Raw genomic sequence first — 23,687 nt, 5'->3', positions numbered from 1 at the left:
CAGGGTTAACTTGTGACTGCAGCATAGCCTAGCCTCCCCTCGCATACACATCTGCCCCAGAGAAGATGGGACTACCAGAAACATATTTCAGGACTTCATGTGCCACTAGGTGAAACCATATTGAATTTCTGGTTTTGTAGGTAAAAATGCTCACATATGAACAACTGCATTTGTTCAACCTCTAATTGTACATATTTGCAGAAGCAACCTTAAAACCAGTAAGTTTTACCACCTCTAGTTTACAAATGCTATGTCCGAGTCCCATTCAGATTCAGTGATTCGCCAAAAGCCCAGAAAGATGTTAGTGGAAGAAATGGACTGCAAACCAGAAATTGTATTTCTTTTTGTGAAAGCAAGTTGGCAATATCTATTAAAAAGTACGTATCAAATGGTAACCATGTTCTTTTGCATAGCAATTCCCCACTTCCTAGGAATTGATCCACCAGAAATATCTGAACAGATGTGCAGAAATATATAAATAAGAAGATATACTATGCTAGCGACTGTATGTGATTGTGAAAATTTTGAAATAATCCAGGTGCCCAGTCAAAGGGGATTGGTAAAATAAATTATGGTTCATCCATCTGCACTCAGATCTACATAGTTAAAAAAGAGTTCGGGGCGCCTGGGTGGCGCCGTCGGTTAAGCATCCGACTTCAGCCAGGTCACGATCTCGCGGTCCGGGAGTTGGAGCCCCGCGTCAGGCTCTGGGCTGATGGCTCGGAGCCTGGAGCCTGTTTCCGATTCTGTGTCTCCCTCTCTCTCTGCCCCTCCCCCGTTCATGCTCTGTCTCTCTCTGTCCCAAAAATAAATAAACGTTAAAAAAAAAAAAAAAAAAAGAGTTCAACCTTTTTGTCCACATGAAATGCATCCAAGACACCCAAGTCATATTATAGAAGCATATTGATAAAAAGCAGAAAAAGAAAACTAAATTGGGATGCCTGCGTGGCTCAGTCAGTTAATCATCTGACTTCGGCTCAGGTCATGATCTCCTGGCTGGTGGGTTTGAGCCCCACATCGGGCTCTGTGCTGATAGCTCAGAGCCTGGAGCCTGCTTCAGATTCTGTGTCTTCCCCTCTCTCCGCCCCTCCCCTGCTCACACTCTGTGTCTGTCTTTCAAAAATTAATAAATGTTAAAAAAAAATTTTTTTAAGTAAATTAGCACTCATAAAAGATTTATTAATTTCCATGCACTGAGGTGTATAAAGTGCCTGACATTTATTTAGCAGCCACTTTTTGCCTTCCCAACCTTCTCTCTGTTGCATTCTGATTGAATCGTTGCAAATAAACCCAAGTAGGTGGCCCAACTCTACCTACCAGCTGTGTAATGTCAGGCAAGAAGTTTAGTTCTCACACCTATGAACTGAAAGAAATAATAGCACTTCCTCCAGAAGGTGTCGGTAGGATGACCTTATACTGTGTACATAAGGTGCTAAGAACAATGCTTGGCACACAAGTGCTTAATAGATATTCACCATTATGGTAATGGTGATGATGATGATACTCATCTCTGGAAACTGAAGAAACAAGGTTTCTTGCAGCATGTGTTGTATTTACTTCTGCTTTTTTCTCTCTTAAAAAATTATCTAGTAAGAAAACATAATAAATCATTCTGCTTATTTCCCTTGCTGAAATTAAATAAAAAGGCAATGCTTTTGAAAGCAGGGCTTATCCCAATAAACTCTAGTAATGTTAGGTATTCCAATACTTAATGTGGCTTCTAAAGACAATTTCATTACTTCATTACCCAACCGATAAACTGCTTTTCTGGAGTTCATAATAACGGAGTCATTCATAAATAAAGTGTTTATCAGAGAAAACCTGAAGTACCTCCACTAGCTATACAGCACACTCACCCTCTTCTACCGCAGGATCAACTTGGGGCTTCTCCTCTACTCATTTCTGTAACACCCTGCTTGTGGCAAGGATCTTTCAAATGCACAGAAAGAACCTTTTATGTAACCACACACTAACTTCAACAGGACTCTCTATTTGAGGTCCTTCGCAGTGCACTCTAAGTATTAACTCGACCAACCAGGCTTATTTCCACAGACCTTAAGCCTGAAAGATTTGTGTGGCTCTATAAACAGACTGGAATTAAAATTCAATTCACCCACCGTTCTGATCCAGTATCCTTTCAATCCATGCAGTCTCTGTGGAACCAAGTATAATGAAGAAGGCAAAAATCTAGGCTATCTAAGCTTGACAAATTTTGACTACAGTGGACCCCAGGATTGAAGGTTCTTTTTGAGTGTTTTGCAGTAGCAGAGGCCCAGATTTTGTGTGGCCCCCCCAAAAGTGTCACAGCTGCTCAGTGGTACAGCTAGGGCTAGAACCCAAGGACTGGCTTCCCAATGAATTCTCTTTCCGCTGCTGCAGACTATCATTCTTCCGTTTTTGCTTCTTGGAAAACCAAGCAAAGTTAAAATAGCTCATTCGAGGTCAGAGGGGCAGTCAAGCAGAACTGGCAATGCCAGCAGGCAGATTATAAAATCCTAGAGGGAAGGTCCTCTGCACTTCACCTACCCCCACCGGCCCTATGTAAATGTTTTTGTTGATTGTCTCCCAACACAGCTTGGAGGAAGTTTCTCTTCTAGGTGAGTACCAGGTGTTTAACTTCAGGTTCTGACACACGTGTCTGTTACCGACAGAACAGGCAGCACGCCACCCCTCCCCCCGCCCCCCCCCCTCACACACCGCCCCACTGCCGTAAACTGGCAGCTGGCAAAAGTTTCGGAGGCAGATGCCCACCACTGAACTGCAGTGGTCGTGCAGTCCTAGCAACTCGCCGCCTGCCACTCGCCCATAGCAACTATTCAGCGACCTTTTATTTTTCCCCCTGGAGTTGGTAACTTGGAGACTGCAAACTGGTGTCAGATTGAGCCGGAAGCAGAATGGATGGGCACGGCTAGTCTTGAGGGTACAGGAGAGCCCGCTGCAGATTTTAGACCACTAGCCAAGCCTCATCTTCCGCAACAGTCCGGGGACCCCTGTCTACTTGATTCTGGTAACTAAGTGCACTCGGGTGACGCTCGGGCGCCCAGCAGAACGCCCACAAGTTCAGAATGGCAGCTTGCGGATGCAGCTTCCCCCTTGGACGAAACGCTCCTCCCTGACCTGCAGGCTGTCCTCACCCGCGCTTTCCTATGCCCTACGGCGTGAGAGCCTCCTTTGCACCCACGTTCCATCTCCCCACCAGAGGCGGGTGGTTTAAACCTCACACTCAGTCTGTGCCCGGCGAGCGCTGTCCGGGGAGCTGCGCGCGCGGGTGGGAGCCGGTCTCCAGGATCAAGGAGTCCGGGACCCCGAGCTAGGGCGCGGAGGCTTCCCGCCCCTGGACGCCTCCTCTTGCCCCCCATCCCCCTACCCCCCCCCCCCCCCCGCCCTCCGGCTGGGGCTGGCGACGGTTCGCTGCCCGGGCAGGGGAGCAGCTACAGCAGAAAAGCAGGGACGCCGCGGCGGCGCAGAGAGGCGTGGGCAGCTCGGGGTGCAGCGGGAACCCGTGGCCCCCGCCCGGCGTCCGTAGCCCTGGCTCGGGCTAACCCCAGGGAGAGAGGCGCGGCGGCTGCGCAGCGCCATCCCCGCAGGGCCGGCTGCTGCTGGTGGGCGACGTGTTAGCCCTCGGAATTATGAGCCGGGCGGCTACACCGGACGCTCCAGGTGCTCCCCTCCTGGGAAGCAAGAAGGCACTGGGGCACCGCGACACGCAGAGACCGAGGGGAAGAAGAAACACCCCTCCTCAGCCGCGAGGGTGTCCGAGAGGGGCTTCAGGCGGCAGCTCTGGCCTGGTGCCCGCGCACTGTGCGCGCACAACCCGCTCGCCGCCCGGCCCCCGCGCCCGCGGCGCGGGGGGTGGGGACGAGGCGGTCTCGGACGGCGCAGGGCTCTGTGCCCGCGAAACGTGCGGACCCCGCGCAGGGGGGCTCACCTGGCCGGCGCTCGGCGGGCAGCGCGTCTGCTCCATGCGAGCGGCGGGCACGCGGCTGCCGCACGCCGCACCCCGCGCCTCGCGCCCACGGGAAGGGTCCGGTCGTTCCGAGGGACTCTGGCCCCGAGCCTGAGCCTCTTAGAGCTTTCACTCCCCAGGCACGTCCCGAGGCCGGCGGGTGCCTGGGTCCTAGCGCCCCTCCCGGGGTGTGGAGCCCCGACTTCGAGCCCGCTTAGCGCCCCCCTAACTACTCGGCTCCCCTTCAGGGCCTCCCCCGCCCCTCGAGAGAAGCCGGGTCTCGCTGGAGCTGCCCAACCTGGGGCTGCTGGAGACTCGGGGTTCGGGCACAGAGCTTTCTCCTCGTCGTGCCCACCCGCCTCCACTCTTCTTACCCCCAAGAAAACGCTGAAGGATCAGATTTGCCTCATTCCTCAATTCAAATTCGTATACGTTATTATTTTTAAAAGACTGAAAAGTCAGAGACATTAGTCATTATTAATACCTAAAATATAGCATATATAATAAAGATCATTCGCCCTCAGAGTGAAGAACTTTTGTATTCGAATGATTGTGTAAACGATATCCTATTGTGTACGTGTTGTGGGGGGTGAGGGCAGGTAGGATTATCCCTGTCTTAGTGCAGACAATTTACCAACAGTGATGTGAGTCACGCCAAAGGTGCTGCCACCCTTTCTGTTCCACCCCGCCTCCCAACTCCAAAACTGAAGAGCTGGAATCAAAGATCTGGGCAGATACTACTATGAAGCTTGCAGACAATTTTTTAAAGTAATAAATTGTACCTAATTAAATGCCTCAGCTGTAAATAAGCCTGGCTTATTGCTTGTAGTAATTACCGCGCCTGCCCCACACCTGGCTCCTTCAGGTTGGAGGGATTTCTAACAAAGACCTAGAGAGCATTTGCAAAGACCTTTCCTTTTTCCCTGCCCACAGGGCTGAGTCGGTCCAGTTAAAACCAAGATCAACAACAGCAGTCTTTTCCTGCTGACTTTCTCATCCAGAGAGGCTGATGAGATTTCTAAAGGCAGACAAGGAAAACAAATCCTATGAAACTAGTCCATAGGACATGGAGAGAGACAAAGAGAAACATTATTACTTTGTTGTTAGCCATAATCTCTACACGCCAACAATCAGGCATGGCAGATGTATGAATATAGACTTTATAGTCTCTTCCTAAGGAGCTCAAAGTATTTTCCCTCAAAAGCACTCCTCTCTGTGCAGGCAGACTCTAATATGGCCACTGTTTATCGCCGTCTCCTAGTGTCCATGCATTTATAGAATACCCTCCCCCTGAGTGTGGAGGAACCCTGTGACTTGCTTCCTACCCACAGCATATGGTGACAGGATATCACTTCAGTGATTATGTTACATAGCCTTGCTAGGAGAGGAGACTCTCCCTTGCTGGCTCTGATAAAGCAGAGAGTCATGTTGAAGAGGCCCATGTGGCAAGGAACTGAGGGGGCCTGTGGCCAAGAGCCAGTAGGAAACTCAGGCCCCTAGCCCAGAAGACTAAAAGTAACTAAGTCCTGCCAGTAACCAGGACAGCTTGAAAGAGCACCCTTCCCTAGTCAAACCTTGAGATGAGATTATAGCCCCAGCTAACACAGAGGACCCAATAAAGCCATGCTCAGACTTCTGACCCACAGAAGCTATGAGGTAATGTGGGTTGTTTCAAGCCACTAAATGTATGTGTTATGCACAATTGCAACTAATACACTTCCTCCTTCCAAAGATGAAAAAGGGAGGCAAAAGAGGAGGCAAAAGGTAGAAGGGCTAAGGTCATTTAAATTGGCAGCAAAATCCATCATTATGTCATACTCGTAGCCTTTTCGGGCCCTGTAAAGACAAGGAAAAGCAAAGCAGCAAAGACATCAGGAGGTAAAAGGGCAAGTTCAGACTGAGATTTGGTGGGGGTAGAGCAACAGAAGAACGTAAGAAGTCTGAGACAAAAATAACCCAGCCAGCGAAAAGACAGTTTGGAAAACGCAGGGTAAACTGACCCGAGCAAAAAATACAGATGTTTTGAGAAAGTAAAGCAAGTAGATTAAAAGAAAAACAAGAAAGAAAAATAGCAACAAAGAGACAATGAGGAAAGGCAAAGACACTGAATGCTCTGAATCCCTTTTCTGATTATCTATAAAGGAAAAAATGAAAGCCATATTTTCTCCTGTAAATGTGGGGATTTCCCAAAAGAGCTGCTCAAGAAGTCCTACCAGGCTATCTGCACACAGCACATGCCTGTGGCAGCCAGCAGGTTGTCTATGGTTCCCAAGATATTGCATAAAATCAGTGTCTCAAAACTATTAGCCAGGGTTCTGAGGGCTTGCACCTATTTATTAGATTTTAAGTGTCTTTGAATGCCTCGTGTTTAAAACTTTTCTCTTCAATCCCTGTGATAATACAGCAAAATTGAGCCCAAACATAACCCACTGGACATTTCCTATCATGCACCTTGAAGGGTATTGTGGAGTAGTGTATAATTTTCAAAGAGAGGAAGAGAAGGAGGGAGAAGAGAGGGAAGAAGGGAGGACGAAAAAGAAAAGAAAGAAGGAAGGAGGGGGAAAGACAGGAGGCAGAAAGAGCAGAAAAGGGAACTGAAACAAAGGAAAGAAAGAAAAAAGAGAAGGGGAAAAAATAAAAGAAACCAAAGGCCCAGAGTTCCCAGTCTACAGAGGTGCACCATTTAGGGTCCTTTGAACATGTCATTGGTCATTCGTTGAAGACTGAAGATGTTGATGTTGCTGACAAGCTAGTGCTTCTGTGATTGCCACAATACAAAAGACCAGAACAATCAAGTGCTACCAGTGTTGAGTCATTTCTGGAAGAATGAAGTCTATGGTTTACCTTCCGTGATCATCAATGTCACTGGCAATACATGTATTAAACTCCTTTTGTAACTCTTCTATCTAGCGGGCATAGCATTATCCCATTGCCACTATCCCTATCCTGAACCAAGGGAATACACAAACAGTACCTAACTGTCCTCCTGACAACACAGGAACAGATTTTGAGAGGACCCTTGAGGTCACCTGTGGCCTCCCTCATTCTAATCTATGAGTAGTTTCAGCATCCTAGCCCATTTTTCCTCATCAGATTGAAATCTCACACAAATTCAACCAAAGCTACTCTGAGGAAACCAAACACATCTCCTACATAATTCTAGTCCAGACATTCTCCAGCCTGGATCTCTGCCCTCAGGATGGCTCAAGACAGAAAGAGAGAGGAAAAGCAAATTATCACATGGATGGGCATTAACCCTGTGGTCGGGAATTACAAATTTGCAAAGATTAAATGTAGACTCGGAAGTTCAGTGTTATCAGTAAAATATCGCTTATTATTATTTATTAGCAGGGGGTCATAAACATTAACAATAAGAGCCTTGCACTTGTATCTGAGGAGAGGCCACATTGTCAAGTAGCTGCCACACATTTAAGTGTGTTTGAGAGCCGAGCCTCTCCCACTCTTCATTGATACTCATACCACACCCAACATATCTATCATCTATCTATCTATCTATCTATCATCTATCTTCCGAGGTGTTTCTTTTTTTTAATTTTTTTTTTTTTTTTGAGAGAGAGAGAGACAGACAGACAGAGCATGAGCAGAGGAGGGGCAGAGAGACTAGGAGACACAGAATCTGAAGCAGGCTGCAGGCTCTGAGCTGTCAGTGCAGAGCCCAACACAGGGTTTGAACCCACAAACTGTGAGATCATGACCTGAGCCAAAGTCAGACGTTTAACTGACTGAGCCACCCAGGCGCCCCCTGCTACCGAGATATTTTTTTTAATTTATTTTTTCTTTTTTAAAATTTACATGCAAATTAGTTAGCATATAGTGCAACAATGATTTCAGGAGTAGATTCCTTAGTGTCCCTTACCCACTTAGCCCATCCCCCCTCCCACACCCCTCCAGTAACCCTCAGTTTGTTCTCCATATTTATGAGTCTCTTCTGTTTTGTCCCCCTCCCTGTTTTTATATTATTTTTGTGTCCCTTCCCTTAAGTTCATCTGTTTTTTCTCTTAAAGTCCTCATATTATTGAAGTCATATATTTGTCTTTCTCTAATTTCGCTTAGCATAATACCCTCCAGTTCCATCCATGTAGTTGCAAACGGCAAGATTTCATTCTTTTTGATTGCTGAGTAATACTCCATTATATATATATATATATATATATATATATATATATATATATATACACACACACACACACCACCTCTTCTTTATCCATTCATCTATCGATGGACATTCGGGCTCTTTCCATACTTTTTTATTGTTGCTAGTGCTGCTATAAACATGGGAGTTCGTGTGTCCCTTCAAAACAGCACACCTGTATCCCTTGCATAATTGCCCAGTAGTACAATTGCGGGGTCATAGGGTAGTTCTACTTTTAGTTTTTTGAGGAACCCCCATATTGTTTTCCAGAGTGGCTGCACCAGCTTGCATTCCCAGAGGTATTTCTAACAGAGGCAAAGTTGTTCAATTTTATAGTTGATCCTTGAATATGGGTTTGAACTGTAAGGGATCCACTTACACATAGATTTTTTTTTCAGTAAATACAGTATAGTATACTATAAATATATTTTCTCTTCCTTACTGTTTTCATAACACTGTCTTTTCTCTAGGTTACTCCATTATAAGAACACAGTATATAATACATATAACATACAAAATACATGTTAATCAACAGTGTATGTTATCATTAAGGCTTCCAGTCAACAGTAGGCTATTAGTAGCTAAGTTTTGGGGGAGCAAAATTTCAAGTGGATTTTTGACCGTGTGGAGGGAGAGAGGGGTGTCAGTGCTCCTAATCCCTGTGTTGTTCAAGCATCAACTATACATTCATTCATCCACCCAACAGATACTTCTGAGCAAATATTACATGCCAGGAATGATTTTAGGTGCTAAGAATAGATTGTAAATAACATGAATCCATATTGTCATGATGCTTATGTTCTAGTGAAGGGAAGAAAGATAACTAACAAGAAAAAGAAGGAAAATAAAAGATCATTTTATTATGATATGAAGATAAAAAAAAATAAATTACTACAATAGAAAGAGACTGAAGGGTAAGCCACTTTAGTTTGGGAGGTCAGAAAAGGCTTCTCTGGGAAGGGATATTTGAACTGAGACGTGAATTACCCCCATGGAGCTGGGAATGCAAAGATGTAGGGGAGGAGGATGCCAGACAGGGGAATAGCACATGCAAAATCCTCATGGCAGGAAAGAGCTTGGCAAATTGGAGAGACAAGAAGCTAGTGTAGCCAAATGCAACAGGAAGCCTTGAGATGGTTTTAAGCAGAGAAGAAACACAATATGACTTTTGGGAAAATCACTCCGGCCACCTTGTAAAGAATCAATCCTAGGCAATCAAGGGTGGAAGCTGGTAGGTCAGTAGGAGGCTGCTGGAGTGAGCCAACAAGAGCTGGGGACAACCAGGGAGAAAGCAGTGCGGACTGCTAGAAGTGTTGGCTTCAGGATGCATTCATTTTCAACGTAAGGCTGACAGGACTTGTGATGAAGTACATGTGGGGAGTGGAGTGAGGGGAGAAGAAGCAACAACAGTTCCAAAGTTTTTGGTCTGGGCAGTTGGGGGGATGGAGGTATCATTTACTGAGATAGGGAAAGGTGGAAGAAGAGCAGGAAAAGAATGGGTGGGAAAGCAAGAGCCCTGCTTTGGCCTTGTTCAGTTCAAGTCTCTATGAGACATACAAATGAGCTTGTCAAGGGGGCAGATGGATCTATATGTCCTGAGCTCAGCAGAAAGGGCAGACTGGAGTCATCACTTTGGGAGTCATCAGTGTGTAGCTCCCACCAGAAGCCATGGGACTAGATAAGGTCACCAAAGGAGGCCATATAATCAGAACGGGGAAGAGGGCAAGGGCATAGAACCCACACTCTGCACCTGCCAACTGTTATAGGTCAAGCAGAAGAGCAGATGCCAGCAAAGAACCTCAGGAGCCAAGGTCATATAGAAGGAAGAAAACCACCAAAGAGAATGAAACTATTTTAACAAGTTGTCCACTGATATGCAGAGCTAGAAAATGGAAAACTCCCAAATGCTTTTACAGGAAAAGACATAGAAATTTGCACATTACCAAGATATATCTGTTGGTGGAGGAAAGCATGGGTTGGAGAAGACTAATGAGGATAATGAAATAATTAATAACAATTCAGAAGGAGCTGAAAAGAGCCTGAAGAGCAAGGGTGTTAGGAATGGAGGGGCAGGAGGAGAACAGGAAAGACACTAGGAGATAGAATAGAATAGGACTTTGTAATGAATGGGCTGTGAGTGAGCGACTCCTAGATGCAGTATCTCCCACTAAGACCGGTGCTACTCAAAACAAGCACTCCAGTGACAGTTTGAGTCTGTTGGATCTGAGGTGTCTATGGAACACAGAGGAAAGATATCTAGTAGGTAAGAGGAAACAGGTCTGCAGGTGATGGGAAATGTTTGGGTTGAAGCTAAAGATTCAGCCATCGTCAATACATAGATACAAAAGGAAGCACTGAGCAGGAGAGCTAAGGATCCAGCCTCAAAGACTTTCAAGAGTAAACACAGAGAGGAGTGCACAAAGGAAACTCCAGCAGATGGAAAGTAAGACAACCTGCCCTCCAGCCAGAGGTTGATTCCAGCCTAATTTCTTCCAGGCAAGGACATCAAAACTCTCAACCCCTTAAAGATGACAAATAGAGAGTTACTCCCTAACAAAAGTAATGTTTTTAACGGAAGATGAAAGACAGCTCTACACACACACACACACACACACACACACACACACACACTTAACCCAGGAAAACTTTCTGGGGCTGGAAGGTTATTCCTCCTTTAAAAAAATGAGATAGAGACAGGGAGTAGTAGTTAAAAACTACTTTTGTTTCTCAAATTTAAGAATTAAAATGCATTTCAATCAAATTCTTAGCAGGCTTTTAAAAATTTGGATATAAAACTATAGATACAGATAAATTAAAAAGCCATTGCCCTTAGATTCTTACCAACACTCTATTTCTCCCCCTACCCTCCACTCCTCCTCCCCAACTTATGTTTTTCCTTTGATTGCTAGCATAATACTCAAGTTAAAGACAAGAAATGTCCCAATTAACAAAACCTCTGGGAGTGAAGCAATTTTGTAAGAGAACTGTCCATGTTTTGAAGTCAGCCACGAGCCTTTGTAAATCAGGTGGACCAATGTTAATACTGTGTACCCTACGTTCAGTTACTAGAAGCTAAAAAACAAACCTGCAATCACAAGTAAGCAAACAAGCCTCCTCATGTATTGTCCATCTGTTTGTAAACAGTTAAAGTTAAATGGCCTCCTCCAAATTCTGAAGTCAGTGAGGCCCTCTGCCTCCCTTTTTCACCTGCCCTCTCCTCTTTTCAATCCAGATGCCCACTCTGTGCTCTCCTGACCTCTTGTTCCTCTTCTCTAAGTTGAGGAAGGACTGAACTCCCCACCTGTGCTCACGGATTGGCTTATAGCACTTTGATGCGAATGCATCCAAATCAAAGTGTTACCTCAGCTAGGAATTTTTATTAAATGTCATTTATTTACTTACTACTTCCTTCCTTACTGGGGGTTGGGGGATGGGGAGGGATGCCAGGGATAAAGTAAACAGATGGAAAAGTGCTTCAGGACTCAGCTCTCCTAGGCTGAGACCTCCAGCCTGTGTAGGATGTTCGCCTATTTCTCCCACAGTGGCCCGTGCTCCCCACAGCTAACACAAGTACTATACTTTCCTAATGCCACGTCTGTAGCTCCTACCAGACTAAGCTCCTTGAAGGCTGAGGTTGTATCTGTCTTAATTTTGGATTCCCAGGCACAAAATAAGCACTTAGTAAATGTTCACTGAATGAATAGATGAATTAATTGAAGTTGGGTTGCAGGAGTTATAATGTTGTCCTTTCAAATGACTGAAAAAGATGGAAAGATTGTTTAAACAAAGCAAAAAGGCCATTCTGTATCTCCCAATACCTTTGTTCCCTGAGTGGTGCTAGAAGCTTTGACCTAAAGAGGCAGAAAACCAGACACAGTCATCACCTTCTTCTCCTAGTTCCAAAATGTTAGTTCCTGACCCTAATTTTGGATTTTCCTGTCCTGAGACTCCCAGATGCACATTTTACATTGCTTGGTATTCTTGATGTTTCATCTATCACATCAGTCATACAGACATTTATTGGGATATACTAAGATCCAGGCACATTGTAGGGCATCGAGGATTTGACAATGTACAAGACCAGCCTTGTCCCTGTGTTTACTAACCTTGCAATCTGGTTGAGTTACTACTCAGTCAACTATCTCAGCCAAAGACTCCTTCACCATCTACCCATTCATCTCTCTACCTAATCAATTCCCTGTACTTCTTATTCTTTATAAATTTCTGAGAACATTGGTTTTTGGAACAGATTTGTTAAATGAAGGTTTACTGAAGTTTGGATGGTTTTGGAATCATAGAAATATTAAAGCTAAAAAGGATTGTGCCGGATACTCTCTGTCTGCTCCTCCAGATGGGCTGTACATCCTTCCTTCCCTACCCTGTGCCCTGGGAGGTGGGCTGTACAGAATGAAGCAATGTGCCCCTTGCCCTCTAGCCATTAGGAACAACATGGGCAGTAGCTATGTGACTCCATGGCAGCACAGAGCTCTTTCCAAGTTCCAATGTTTGCTATGTCCCCTGTCCTAAGGATGTTACCATCAGCCTACAGATAGTAACAGCTTCACAAATCTCACTAGCTCATGGATACTGCACCATCCCTTGTTGGTGTAACTACACCTGTCAACACTTGTGGAGGAAAAGACTTCATCTGTTTCCTGAAGGGACTCTAATACGAAACCCTTCTCTTTCAAACTCCAGACATGGAATCATAAATTCCTGAAGAATAAGACCTACTTTCAATTCCTGGCCTTTATGGCAATTTGGAGCCACGTTGTGATTATATTACTATCGGCAGACACAGACTGATTTTTTAATTAATTTATTTAAATTCAACTTATTTAAAATACAGTGTGGTATTGGTTTCAGGAGTAGAACCCAGTGATTCATCACTTACATATAGCACCCAGGGCTCATGCCAACAGGGGCCCTCCTTAATGCCCATCACCCAATTAGCCCATTCCCCAACCACCTGCCCTCTAGCAACCCTCAGTTTGTTCTCTATATTTTAAGACTCTCTTGTGGTTTGCCTCTCTCTCTCTCTGTTTTTATCTTATTTTTCCTTACCTTCCCCTATGTTCATCTGTGGTTTTTCTTAAATTCCACATATGAGTGAAATCATGATATTTATCTTTCTCTGCCTGCCTTATTTCATTTAGCGTAATGTACTCTAGTTCCATCCACATTGTTGCAAATGGCAAGATTTGATTCTTTATGATTGCTGAGTAGTATTCCTATCTATCTATCTTCTATATATATATCCCACATCTTCTGTATCCATTCATCAGTTAATGGACATTTGGGATCTTTCCCTAAATTTGTCTATTTTGGCTATTGTTGATAGCGCTATTGCCTATTGTTGATAGTGCTGCTGTAAACATTGGGGTGCATGTGTCCCTTTGGATCAGCATTTTTGTATCCTCTGGATAAATACCTAGTAGTGCAATTGCTAGGTTAGAGGGTAGTTCTATTTTTAATTTTTTGAGGAACCTCCATACTGTTTTCCAGAGTGACTGCACCAGTTTGCATTCCCAACAGTGCAAAAATGTCCCCCTTTCTCCGCATCCTCTCCAACATCTGCTGTTTCCAATGTTGTTAATTTCCCATCTGACAGGTGTGAGATGGTATCTCATTGTAGTTTTGATTTGTATTTCCCTGATGATGAATGATGTTGAGCATCTTTTCATGTGTCTGTTAGCCATCTGGATGTCTTCTCTGGAAAAGTGTCTATTCATGCCTTCTGCCCATTTCTTCAGTGGATTATTTGTTTTTGGGGTGTTAAGTTTGATAAGCTCTTTATAGATTTTGGATACTAACCCTTTATGTGATATGTCATTTGCAAATATTTTCTCCCATTTGTTAGTTGCCTTTTAGTTTTGTTGATCATTTCCTTTGCTGTGCAGAAGCTTTTTACCATGATGAAGTCCCAATATATGATTTTTACTTTTATTTCCCTTATGTCTAGTAAGAAACTGCTGAAGCCAAGGTCAAAGAGGTTGCTGCCTGTTTTCTCCTATAGGATTTTGATGGTTTCCTATCTTGCATTTAGGTCTTTCACCCATGTTGAGTTTATTTTTGTGTATGGTGTAAGAAAGTGGTTCAGTTGCATTCTTCTGCATATCGCTGTCCAATTCCCCCAGAACCATTTGCTGAAGTTACTGCCTTTTTTCCATTGGATACTCTTTTCTGCTTTGTCGAAGATTAGTTGGCCATACATTTGCAGGTCCATATGTGACAGACTGACTTTTTAAAACATATCCTATTGGCTGGATGAAATTATGCCAAGTTGAAGGTCAGGCCTGAGATACCAACTAAAACAAGTGTACAAGAAACCTAGTGACAGATGCTTGGCATTTCAAATTCTAAGAAGTCACAGCCAGTGGAATCAAGTTCATACTTGACTGTGAGGCTGACATCTACCTATTCCAGTTCTTTCCCCAAATCATACTTGTAAACATGCAAAAGTGCCATTTCTCAGTGATCTCCCAGCCTTTTTGTTCACAAATCAACCTCTGTCTGAAATATCTTCCCTGCCCTGGTTTCTATATGTCCAATGCCTTCTCATTATAAAAGCCCTAGCGCAAATTGCTTCTCCATAAATTCTCAAGCTTTCTATGACTATTCCAATCAAGAGATAGCTTGTTCTCCTCAAGATACTTGGATTATTTTATTTGTACTCACTCGTATTACTTATCACCTACTTGTGTTAGAATTATTTGCATTCAGGTGTTTTTCTCGCTTCTAAACCCCTGAGGAATCCTGAGGGCAGGACAGTATCTTATATATCTTTGTTGCCCCTCAATGGCCTCAATGGCAGTGCTTCAAAAACTGAAATTTCTAACTAAATGTTTGTTGACTGACTACATAAATGAATGAATTAACCACCAAAATGATTTTTACTTGGGAGGGCGATACAGTTTCTTCTGATTCTCAGAAGACCAAATCATATTTCACTTTTTCATCCAGAAATAGCAAATTCATAAAAGCAAATGGCACTATATTTGAGGAGAAATATTTTCAGATTGTTTCCATATGTGTTTCTATATATAACAGTTTATGCAATATTTTAAATCAAATTCAACACCATGTGGCCATGTATCTTCTAGAAGCTCATAATGATGATTTAGGTCAGAGCTTAAAACAATAACAAAAAAGTTCTTAAAGGAGGTTTGTTCATCTATCCTTCAGTTCTGCTCATTCTCTAGATGTTTCCTTTCTAGACTTGGCTCTGATGTCACTTTCTGTCTCTGACTTTCTCTGACTACCCCCCAGCAAAACTGCTGTCTCCTGAGTTTTCATTGCCCTTGTACAGCTCTTTGTTGTGGCTTTTATCCCATTGCTCTACGTTACTTATACGCCCATATCCCAGTGAGTGTTGAAGCTCTTCAAGAGCAGGGACCTAGCTTTGATCACCTACTTCTGCCTTCCCAACACCTAGAATAGCACCTGGCACAGAGTGAGCACTGAGTAAATGTGGTCTAAATTGAATTGGCATAATGTCAACTGTGCACTTTGGCTCCAAAACCCAATCCATGCTTTCTTTGATTTAAAATCCGTGACATTTATGAATTGCATGAGATGTAAGAAAACACACATGCACACCTGCTCTTTGGAAGTGGTGTCCAGATTTCTTATCTATACCCAACTATTTAACCTTATCCCAGTTTAGATACCATGGGTCACTTCGACATTAACTCTTTTTGCTTGAAGCTATAGGTTAGCACCTTAGCACAAATTCAGGAACATGTCCTCTTATAGCTAAACTATAGACAGGGCCAAGTTTTGAGTCGGAGAAGGTAGGAGGACAGACATCTAGAATAGACTGAGCATTTGCTCTGTGCTCAGCCCTTTGCATACCTCACCATTTTGAATCTTCACACTGTCTCAGGGTCAGCACTATTCCATTAGCCCCATGTTGCAGTAGGACATCTCCAAGGGTCAATGGAACCATTAATCTTAGACAAAGTACCCCTGGAGTGTTTCTGTTGGAGTGAGTATCAGGATAGGAAATTTCTAACTAATTTCCTCTCTAACATTACCTCATCAGGTACACCTCTAACATTACCTCATCACTACAGGTTCACTAATTCACTGCCTTGTAGACACACTTTCCATTACCTGAAGCCCCCAAGATCTCTTCCACACTGGGGCATTTGTACATGCTGCCCCCTCTGCTGTACTGGTGTTCCCTCCACTCTCTTTACCCGGCTAGTTCCTACCAATCCTCCAGCCTCATGATTCTCAAAGTGTGACCTCCAAACCAGCAATCTCAGTATCATCCAGTAATTTATTAGAAACACAGAGTTTTGGGACCCACATCAGACCTACTGAATCAGAAACTCTGGTGGGGAGGATACCCAGAAAACCTTTTTTATTTTTTTAACAAACTCTCCAGGTGATTCTGATGCACATTGGAATTTGAGAAGCAGTGTTCTAGGCTTTATCTGTCACCTCATCAGAAAGAACTTTCTTGACCCCAACTCCCCTATCTGTATCATATCCCCAGTGTTAACTGTCTCATAGTAGTTACTCATTCATCACAATCTGCAAATTATGCAAGTTGGTGTGTTTATTTGTTTAAAAATCTACCTTCTTCGCCAGACTGAGTTCTGTGAAGGCAGGGACCATGTATACCCAAAGCCTTACACTGTGCCTGCCACAGAGTAGGTACTCAGTCAATGTTTATTTATTGGTCAGTTTTTCCTAGCCAATCTGGCTGGGAGACCCTGGAGTATTCCTTGAGATCACTGAGTACTTCTTTTGCCTCCATCCATAAAAGGCATATCATGAAAGACAGCCAAGTCTCAATTAGTCACCATCCAGAGCATAGACCACCCATGACTCCCTGTGTCTCAGACTCCCTTCCCTGTCCATTGCTGAGAAACCACATGTATAAATGAGAGGGTGGGGAAACTAGGGAATTCGGGAAATTAATTATCAGTAGCCCAGATAAATAATTTAGTAAAGGAGGAGAGCAGAGTTCTCAGCTATACTATATTTTCAGATTCTTAATGGATTCTGACCACTCTTGTTTTTTACTCAGAACTACTCTAAAACCTGCAGAGAAGCCTCACTGCTCCTATTAACGTAAGGACTTACTCTTCTCTTTCAGGACTAATGTTTTTAATATGGAATCAAGATTCACTTTCCATCTAGGCTTGGTTAGACAGATGTTTGGATTTCAATTTCCTCAGAAAAAAATTTTAATACACGTTTTTCTCCCAATGGCCAATGGAACACCCCTGTGAAATCCCCCTTGACAACAGTATCGCTCAATTCTTTTCCTAGCTGAGTCTTCACCTTCCACAGGAAGACACCCGGAGGATTGTGGGTAGCTGGCAGCTGGGGGTTAGGAGTCAGGAGAAGGGGCTAGGGTCTTGTCCTGGGGATTCTGGCTCAGGGTAAAGTGTGCTATGTATCCTCTACCATATCTTGATGTTCCCTCCCTGAACCCCAAGACAAAATCAGGTTCACCTGAGCCTTCAAGGCAGGATTAAGGCAGAAACAGTCCTGGCAGAGGCACCCCACCTAAGCCAGCTCTATCTTGGACAGCATGGCGAGGATCAGGCCAGCCATGTTTCTGTGTTCCTCAGGTCTTCTCTTCCAACACTTGTTCATGAAGACAATTCCTCTGTCCACACTGTGTCGCTGAGCCATGGGGTTCACTTGTCTCTTCACTGCACATCTTAATCAGCACAATCATATCTCCTCAGTCAGCAAACAGATTTCCAACTTCTGCATCTGTCACAGAGAAAATTCAGAGAAGTGAACCACCCACCTGGGCTAAGACTTAAAAGCAGGACTTCTGTGGGGTTCTCTGATCCCCAGTCCAAGAAGGGAATCCCTACTATGTGCTCAGTGATACAGACATGGTTTGTTTTCCTAATCTCATTCACCTCCCACATTAACCCTATGTGGCAGGCTCAGTACCTCCCTTCTACAGTTGTGGGAACTGAAGCCTAGAAGGTTTAAGTACCTTCCCAAGATCACAGAGCTAATAAGGAAGCATTTGCACCCTGGAGTCTCTGGCAACACCTTTCATGCACCTGTCCCAAACCACCTTCCAATGAACCTTGGGAAAGGGATTACTAAGTGACACCAGCATCCCAGTATGAAACCTAGAGCTTGTCCAGTTATACCCTGAGCCTGTGGAGTCCACTTAGTGTTTCCTTACTACCAAACTTTTCTTTCCCATAGCCTTGTGTTACTTGTGTACTTTCTGGGTGATGGAAGTGGCTCTAATTCACACCTCCTTTGCCCTTAGCCCTCACCTCCACCCCTGGCATCCAGTAGGAAGCACTTGATACAATCACCCATGGGAAGCATGTGAGACTAGCTGAAAACACATACACAGGCTGTCAACATTGGTCTAAGCTGGGCTGTTGCAAAAGGAATTGTAAAGACCTGGCCCCCCAGCTGCTGCACATGAAGACAGCCCCTTCCTCCCCAAGCAGCTCTCACACCTGTAGGCCAGTTAGGGGTGAGATATCAGGGCAGCTTAGAAGATGTTCTCGTTTTCCCACACTGTATTTCTACACAACAGCTTATTCTGTGCCAGTTTTACCTAAATTGACTGAGAAAATTGACACAGAGCTAGAAAGCAAAACCAAGTCAAGCATAGGAACTCCAGTAGATTCAATAAAACACAGATCCGATTTTGTTGGTGCTATGGGAAACCCTTGTTTCAAAAACAAATCGAACAAGACATCCAAAGTAAATGTAGTAAAATCACGCAAACACCCATTTCTAAATATCCTGGAAGATTTCAGGTGACAGGAGCTGGCACTGTGCCACCTCTCAGGGCGTGGCTGTCCTTAGGCTTCTCAGTTTTCAAATCCTTGGACTCTGCTGGTTTACTAACTCAGAAGGCCTGAGGCCTCTCTTATCAAGCCTCTGCATCAGAATCCCGAATAGCAAACATCTTCTGAACTGAGTACAAGGAAGTTGAGATTACTCTGGGGTCAGAGGCTGAAAAACATGGTTGAAAACCTGGCGACAGGAGGCCCCACCAGAGGCCCAGATTTGCTGGGACCCAGGTGGAGCTTTCATTTCATTTCAGGGCAGGAAGAGGACCCCACATTAGAGATACTGTGTCTGGATTTGAGGCTCTGGGAGGTCATGGAGGGAGAACTTTGATAGGGCCAAGGCCCCTAGTCCACTCCACAGCAGACCAAGCAACTGGGGTAAAGTTCACTCTGTCCACTTGGTGGACACACATCCATTCTTTCCTCCGTCTTAGGCACACCCTCAAAGGCTGTTTCTGTGCATGGAGACATTACTGACTTTTGCCACAGCACCCTCTAATTGCTCCTGCCATTCCTTCCAGATCAATCTCTGCTCCTAAACCTGTCCTGCCTGAGGGGCAGAAGGCACGGGCCCCACCAGGGCTTGAGAGGCGGGGTAGTTGCTGCACAGGCAGTTCTGGGTCAGAAAGCTAGAACCATGCTCCTGGTGCCAGAGCCCAGTTTCATGCCCAGACAGCAGCCAGGGCTCTGAGCCAAGGCTGCCGTGCAGCCCCACTGCTCCCTGGCCTCCTGCCAGCGCCCATGCCATGAAGGAACAGCCTGTCACCAGAGAGGAGTGGGCACCTGGATGCCTTGAGCTCTGACTTCTCAGGCAGTCCTGCCCTGTAGGAGTACGGTGCCTTTTGCACATTTCGATGGTCAGTACAGAGGTTTGAGGGAGGGGCAGGCGGGTGGTAAGCTAGAAATAGACACCGAATCCTGCAGGGTCCCTAGCTTTGAATTTAAAATGTTGTTTTCCAGGCTCATGCACAAAATCATTTGTCATCACTCGGGCCCTAACGGAGGAAAAAATACAATGGAAAATTAGATCCTGTGTCACAATGTCATGGGTATAAATAAAATGAAAGGCAAGCTTGACGTCAGTAATGAGGATTCTCACATTCCACTTCACTTCCTCATCATCAAATATGCAGCTCAATTTACCCCCTTGGGTGGTGGAAACTGGCTAGTGTAAACAGGTGGGGGCTCTGATGTTGTGAGGACTCTGTTTCTTTCTCCCTCAAAATCCCACAGGAGCCCCAGGCAAACAGTCCCAAGGGTAGGTCTCCTTCCTGGTGCTGGGCGTCCTCTGGGTATGCAGCCCCATTCTTAGCAGATGCCACAAATCCCTCCACAAGTCCCCTCTGTTTCCCCTATATTCTTGCACTCAAGTCTATATTCTTGCACTCAAACTTCCCCTCTTGGGGGCAGCCAGCTTGTCCCTTCACCAGGCTTCCCGAGATTAGTCAAAGGGACATTTCTCTACCTAAAGAGAAAGGAGGACAAAGGGAGAGAGAGCTGAGTGTTCCTTTGCACAGGGACTGGGCTGGCCTAGATGGTGGCTCCAGCCTGGGGAATATTGAGTAATATTGATTCATATTTTTTTAAGTTTATTTATTTATTTTGAGAGAGAGAGAGAGATGGGGGTGGGGGAGGGGTAGAAGAGAGGGAGAGAGAGAATCCCAAGCAGGCTCCACAGTGTCAGCGCAGAGCCCAGTGCGGAGCTTGATCCCGCGAACCGTGAGATCATGACCTGAGCCAAAATCAAGAGTTGATCACTTTATCCAATTGAGCCACCAAGGCACCCCATATTAATTCATATTTTAAACACCCTCTGGAATATGATGATCTAAAGGAACCCCCTGGTAAATAATTTTGTAGCACAAAATTACTCCCTCCACCCCCCACCACCAAGTTCTATCTTTGTAAATGCAGCTATTTACATATTCCTCTAGGTCTTTCTCAGAGTGAGAAGCATCCCTGTACCCCAAAGGCAAAATTAGATATGGTCTGGTACACAGTCTAACACACCCTTATCATCAAAAGTCACCTGACTTCACAGCGTGCCAAAGAGTGCTGACAAGCAGTGCCACTTATGAGTAAACCAGGAGCTGTTAATACAATACAAGGATTGGTGTCTCCCATTATCTGCTTCTGAGTCGACTCAAGGAGTATCACTGGACCTGGGGTAGTTGTGGAGTTTCTTCCCAACCGACACGCTGCAAGTCAAACACTCAGATGTTAACTCATTGTTCTGAAATTACTGTATTCAACAAGCATTTGTGGACTCTCTTCTGTGCTGGGAACCGTTCTTGTGTTGGGTGTCGTGAGGTGAGGATGACCCAATTCCAGACTTCTGTGTTCTGATCTGTGAAGGACAGGCATGGCATCAGCACAGCATAGGGTCTTTGGTTTCCAGAAGATCAATTTAAAACACAGTTCTAGCACTTCTTGGCTGTCAGACTGCCTACTTCAGAGGTTCTCAAGCACTGTGTGAGGGAACTGGCGGAAGGCGCTGCACACAGTGCTTGGGTCCTGAGGAGTACTCAGTAGTGTTCCTTCCCTTCTCCCAACTGCCCCACTCTCCAGTGTTTTATCTGCTGCCTAGAAAGAACACCTGGAAAGAGAAAAAAAATTATTGTCGCATATATGCACTAGTATTCATTCCCTCGCTCTAGCCTGCATACACGAGCATGTGCGTGCAGACACACACACACACACACACACACACACACACACACACACACACACACATTTTAACCTGGCCTTTGATAGGTGTGATTATTCCAAGCCACAGATTACAATGATATTTTTAGAACTAGATTTGTACTCTGCTGCCTTTCAAGAAGTAGATTGGATTGATAATGTACTGAAATGGCATTTGGTCATTTTCCTCTCCATGTGTACTCAGCAGGGCACAATTTGGTAGCACCTAGGCCTCAGGCACTTCTCATTTTGTGTCTCATTATGGCTGCTGGGGACAGCACTGTGGCCTGAATTCTGGGAGACCTATTTTATAAGATGTGTTTCTGAGACCACAGGTTTTTTCTCTTTACCATAAGAATCTCGTGAGGAAATGTTGTTCAAAATTTATGCCAGTTCTGGCAATTTAAGCATCCAGCATCCAAATACCATACCTGGCTTCTAGAACCTTCTATGACAGTCTCTGTCTGTTTTGACATAACCCAACCTCTCCTCTTCCTTCCATCTCAAAACTCACCCTTCCTATAAACCTTCCCTCCCAGACCTACTATCTAGATGGATATGGGTTAACCATGAGGTGAGATGAAAATTCTATGCCAGCAGGGTAAAGATTTTGGAGGGTTTTTTTATCTTACTTCTTGTTATTGTGATGGTTAAAGAAGTCCACTTGTTTTTCTCAGACCCATTTAGGGCACTTCTGCTGCCAGAGTAGGGGATAGAGTAGGAACCAGGAGTCTTGTGTTCTCCTCAGAGTTCGGATATTCCTCTAATACACTGAGCATTTTGTTCTTCTCCTTTGGACCCAAATTCCAAAACCAGCTTGTACTGGGCTCATGAGAGGTGAGTGTCAAAATTTCAGGAATCTTGCCAGATGGTTGTTAAAACACTGCCATTATTGAAAATTAAATTATATAGGCATACAGTTAGATGAATTATATTAAAAACAAAGGTAATAAATACTTAAACCTCATCACTTCCTAAATATTTCATTATGCCTACTCTTATCTATGCACTTGAAGCTATTTATGTCTACTGGATCTCTATGTGGGAATACTGCATATGGGGTGTTACTGCACATTTCCTCCCAACCCCATTTCAATGACGTCACACTGGTAGCTGGAACTCAGCCATGGTGGGCAGTATTTACACCAGAGAATCCAGCAAACACTACAAATCAGGGCTTTATTTATTACTCCTTTCCCCGCCAAACCAATTGCTAAGCACTTATCAGCAGACCCCTATTTTGTCCCCCACTGGGGTCAGGAGCCAGGCCTGTAGTCAGCTAGGAGTGCTAACATCCAACTTCATGGATGTGGGGAGACATCTGCAGAACCTTCCAAAAGCTCTGCCTGTGCCTTCCCAAAGCCATTTTTCCTAGACATCTTCGGACACTTTCAAGTAACTCCTACCATGTTCCCACCACCATGCCAGAGACACACATGTCCCCCACCACAGGCACTCTTGCTTCTCTGTCTGTCTGTCTGTCTGTCTGTCTCTCATGGTCCACACAATCTGTTTGGGGTGAATTCTGTCAACTCCAACACAATTCTAGGGAATTTGAGAATCTGTAGCCTGGGGCTTGGGGGTATCTGAAGTTATCGGAAGGGAGAAGCAGCAACAAAAGGAATATTTTGTATATAAGGTAACTGTGAATACAATCTCCTAGCATTTGGTCACACATATGACCTTAAAAACTGGGAGATGAGTAGTTCTCCTTGGTTCTCCACTGTAGACATTTTTTTTTTTGGCAGACACACTGGAACTGGAATTTTTAAAAGTTGATGGGGGGTAGGGGAGAGGGGAAAGTGGGTGATGGGCATTGAGGAGGGCACCTGTTGGGATGAGCACTGGGTGTCGTATGGAAACCAATCTGACAATAAATTATCTATTAAAAAAAAAGTAAACCTATAGCTTTGACCTCTGATTTTCAAGACACTCATCTTTCTTTGCCCATCGCCCCCCCCCCCCCACAGTGCATAGGGTCAAAATGTATCACCGTTAAAAGAATACAGAGGGTTTTGCACTTCATATGGCCCTATCACATTGATTAGTATATTGGCTTTTAGAACGACACAGACATGGGAGCAACACACACTGCTATTCC

General features: G+C 44.6%; 1 protein-coding gene and 1 long non-coding RNA gene across 4 annotated transcripts in view; both read right to left on the bottom strand.

Moving 5' to 3' along the window:
- The window catches only part of PDE8B (phosphodiesterase 8B), a 267,553-nt gene extending 263,553 nt beyond the window's left edge, over positions 1–4,000 (bottom strand). The window contains exon 1 of one of the 2 annotated variants that reach the window (XM_045062413.1): positions 3,929–4,000. In XM_045062413.1, the coding sequence (XP_044918348.1) occupies positions 3,929–3,964 (36 nt within the window). In that variant the 5' untranslated portion in view covers positions 3,965–4,000. The remainder of the gene's footprint in view (positions 1–3,928) is intronic. The other variant, XM_045062408.1, reaches the window with a different exon arrangement.
- Positions 4,001–16,436: 12,436 nt separating this feature from the next.
- The window catches only part of LOC102902047, a 43,628-nt gene continuing 36,377 nt past the window's right edge, over positions 16,437–23,687 (bottom strand). For both annotated transcript variants that reach the window (XR_006601137.1, XR_006601138.1), the window contains exons 4-6: positions 22,219–22,469; positions 20,931–21,497; positions 16,437–17,837 (exon numbers count right to left, since the gene is read on the bottom strand). This is a non-coding gene — a long non-coding RNA (uncharacterized LOC102902047). The remainder of the gene's footprint in view (positions 17,838–20,930; positions 21,498–22,218; positions 22,470–23,687) is intronic.

This window comes from Felis catus, chromosome A1, assembly GCF_018350175.1.
Source record: "Felis catus isolate Fca126 chromosome A1, F.catus_Fca126_mat1.0, whole genome shotgun sequence".
NCBI classification, from domain to species: Eukaryota; Metazoa; Chordata; class Mammalia; order Carnivora; family Felidae; genus Felis; species Felis catus.
This window is presented reverse-complemented; position numbering and strand designations above follow the sequence as displayed.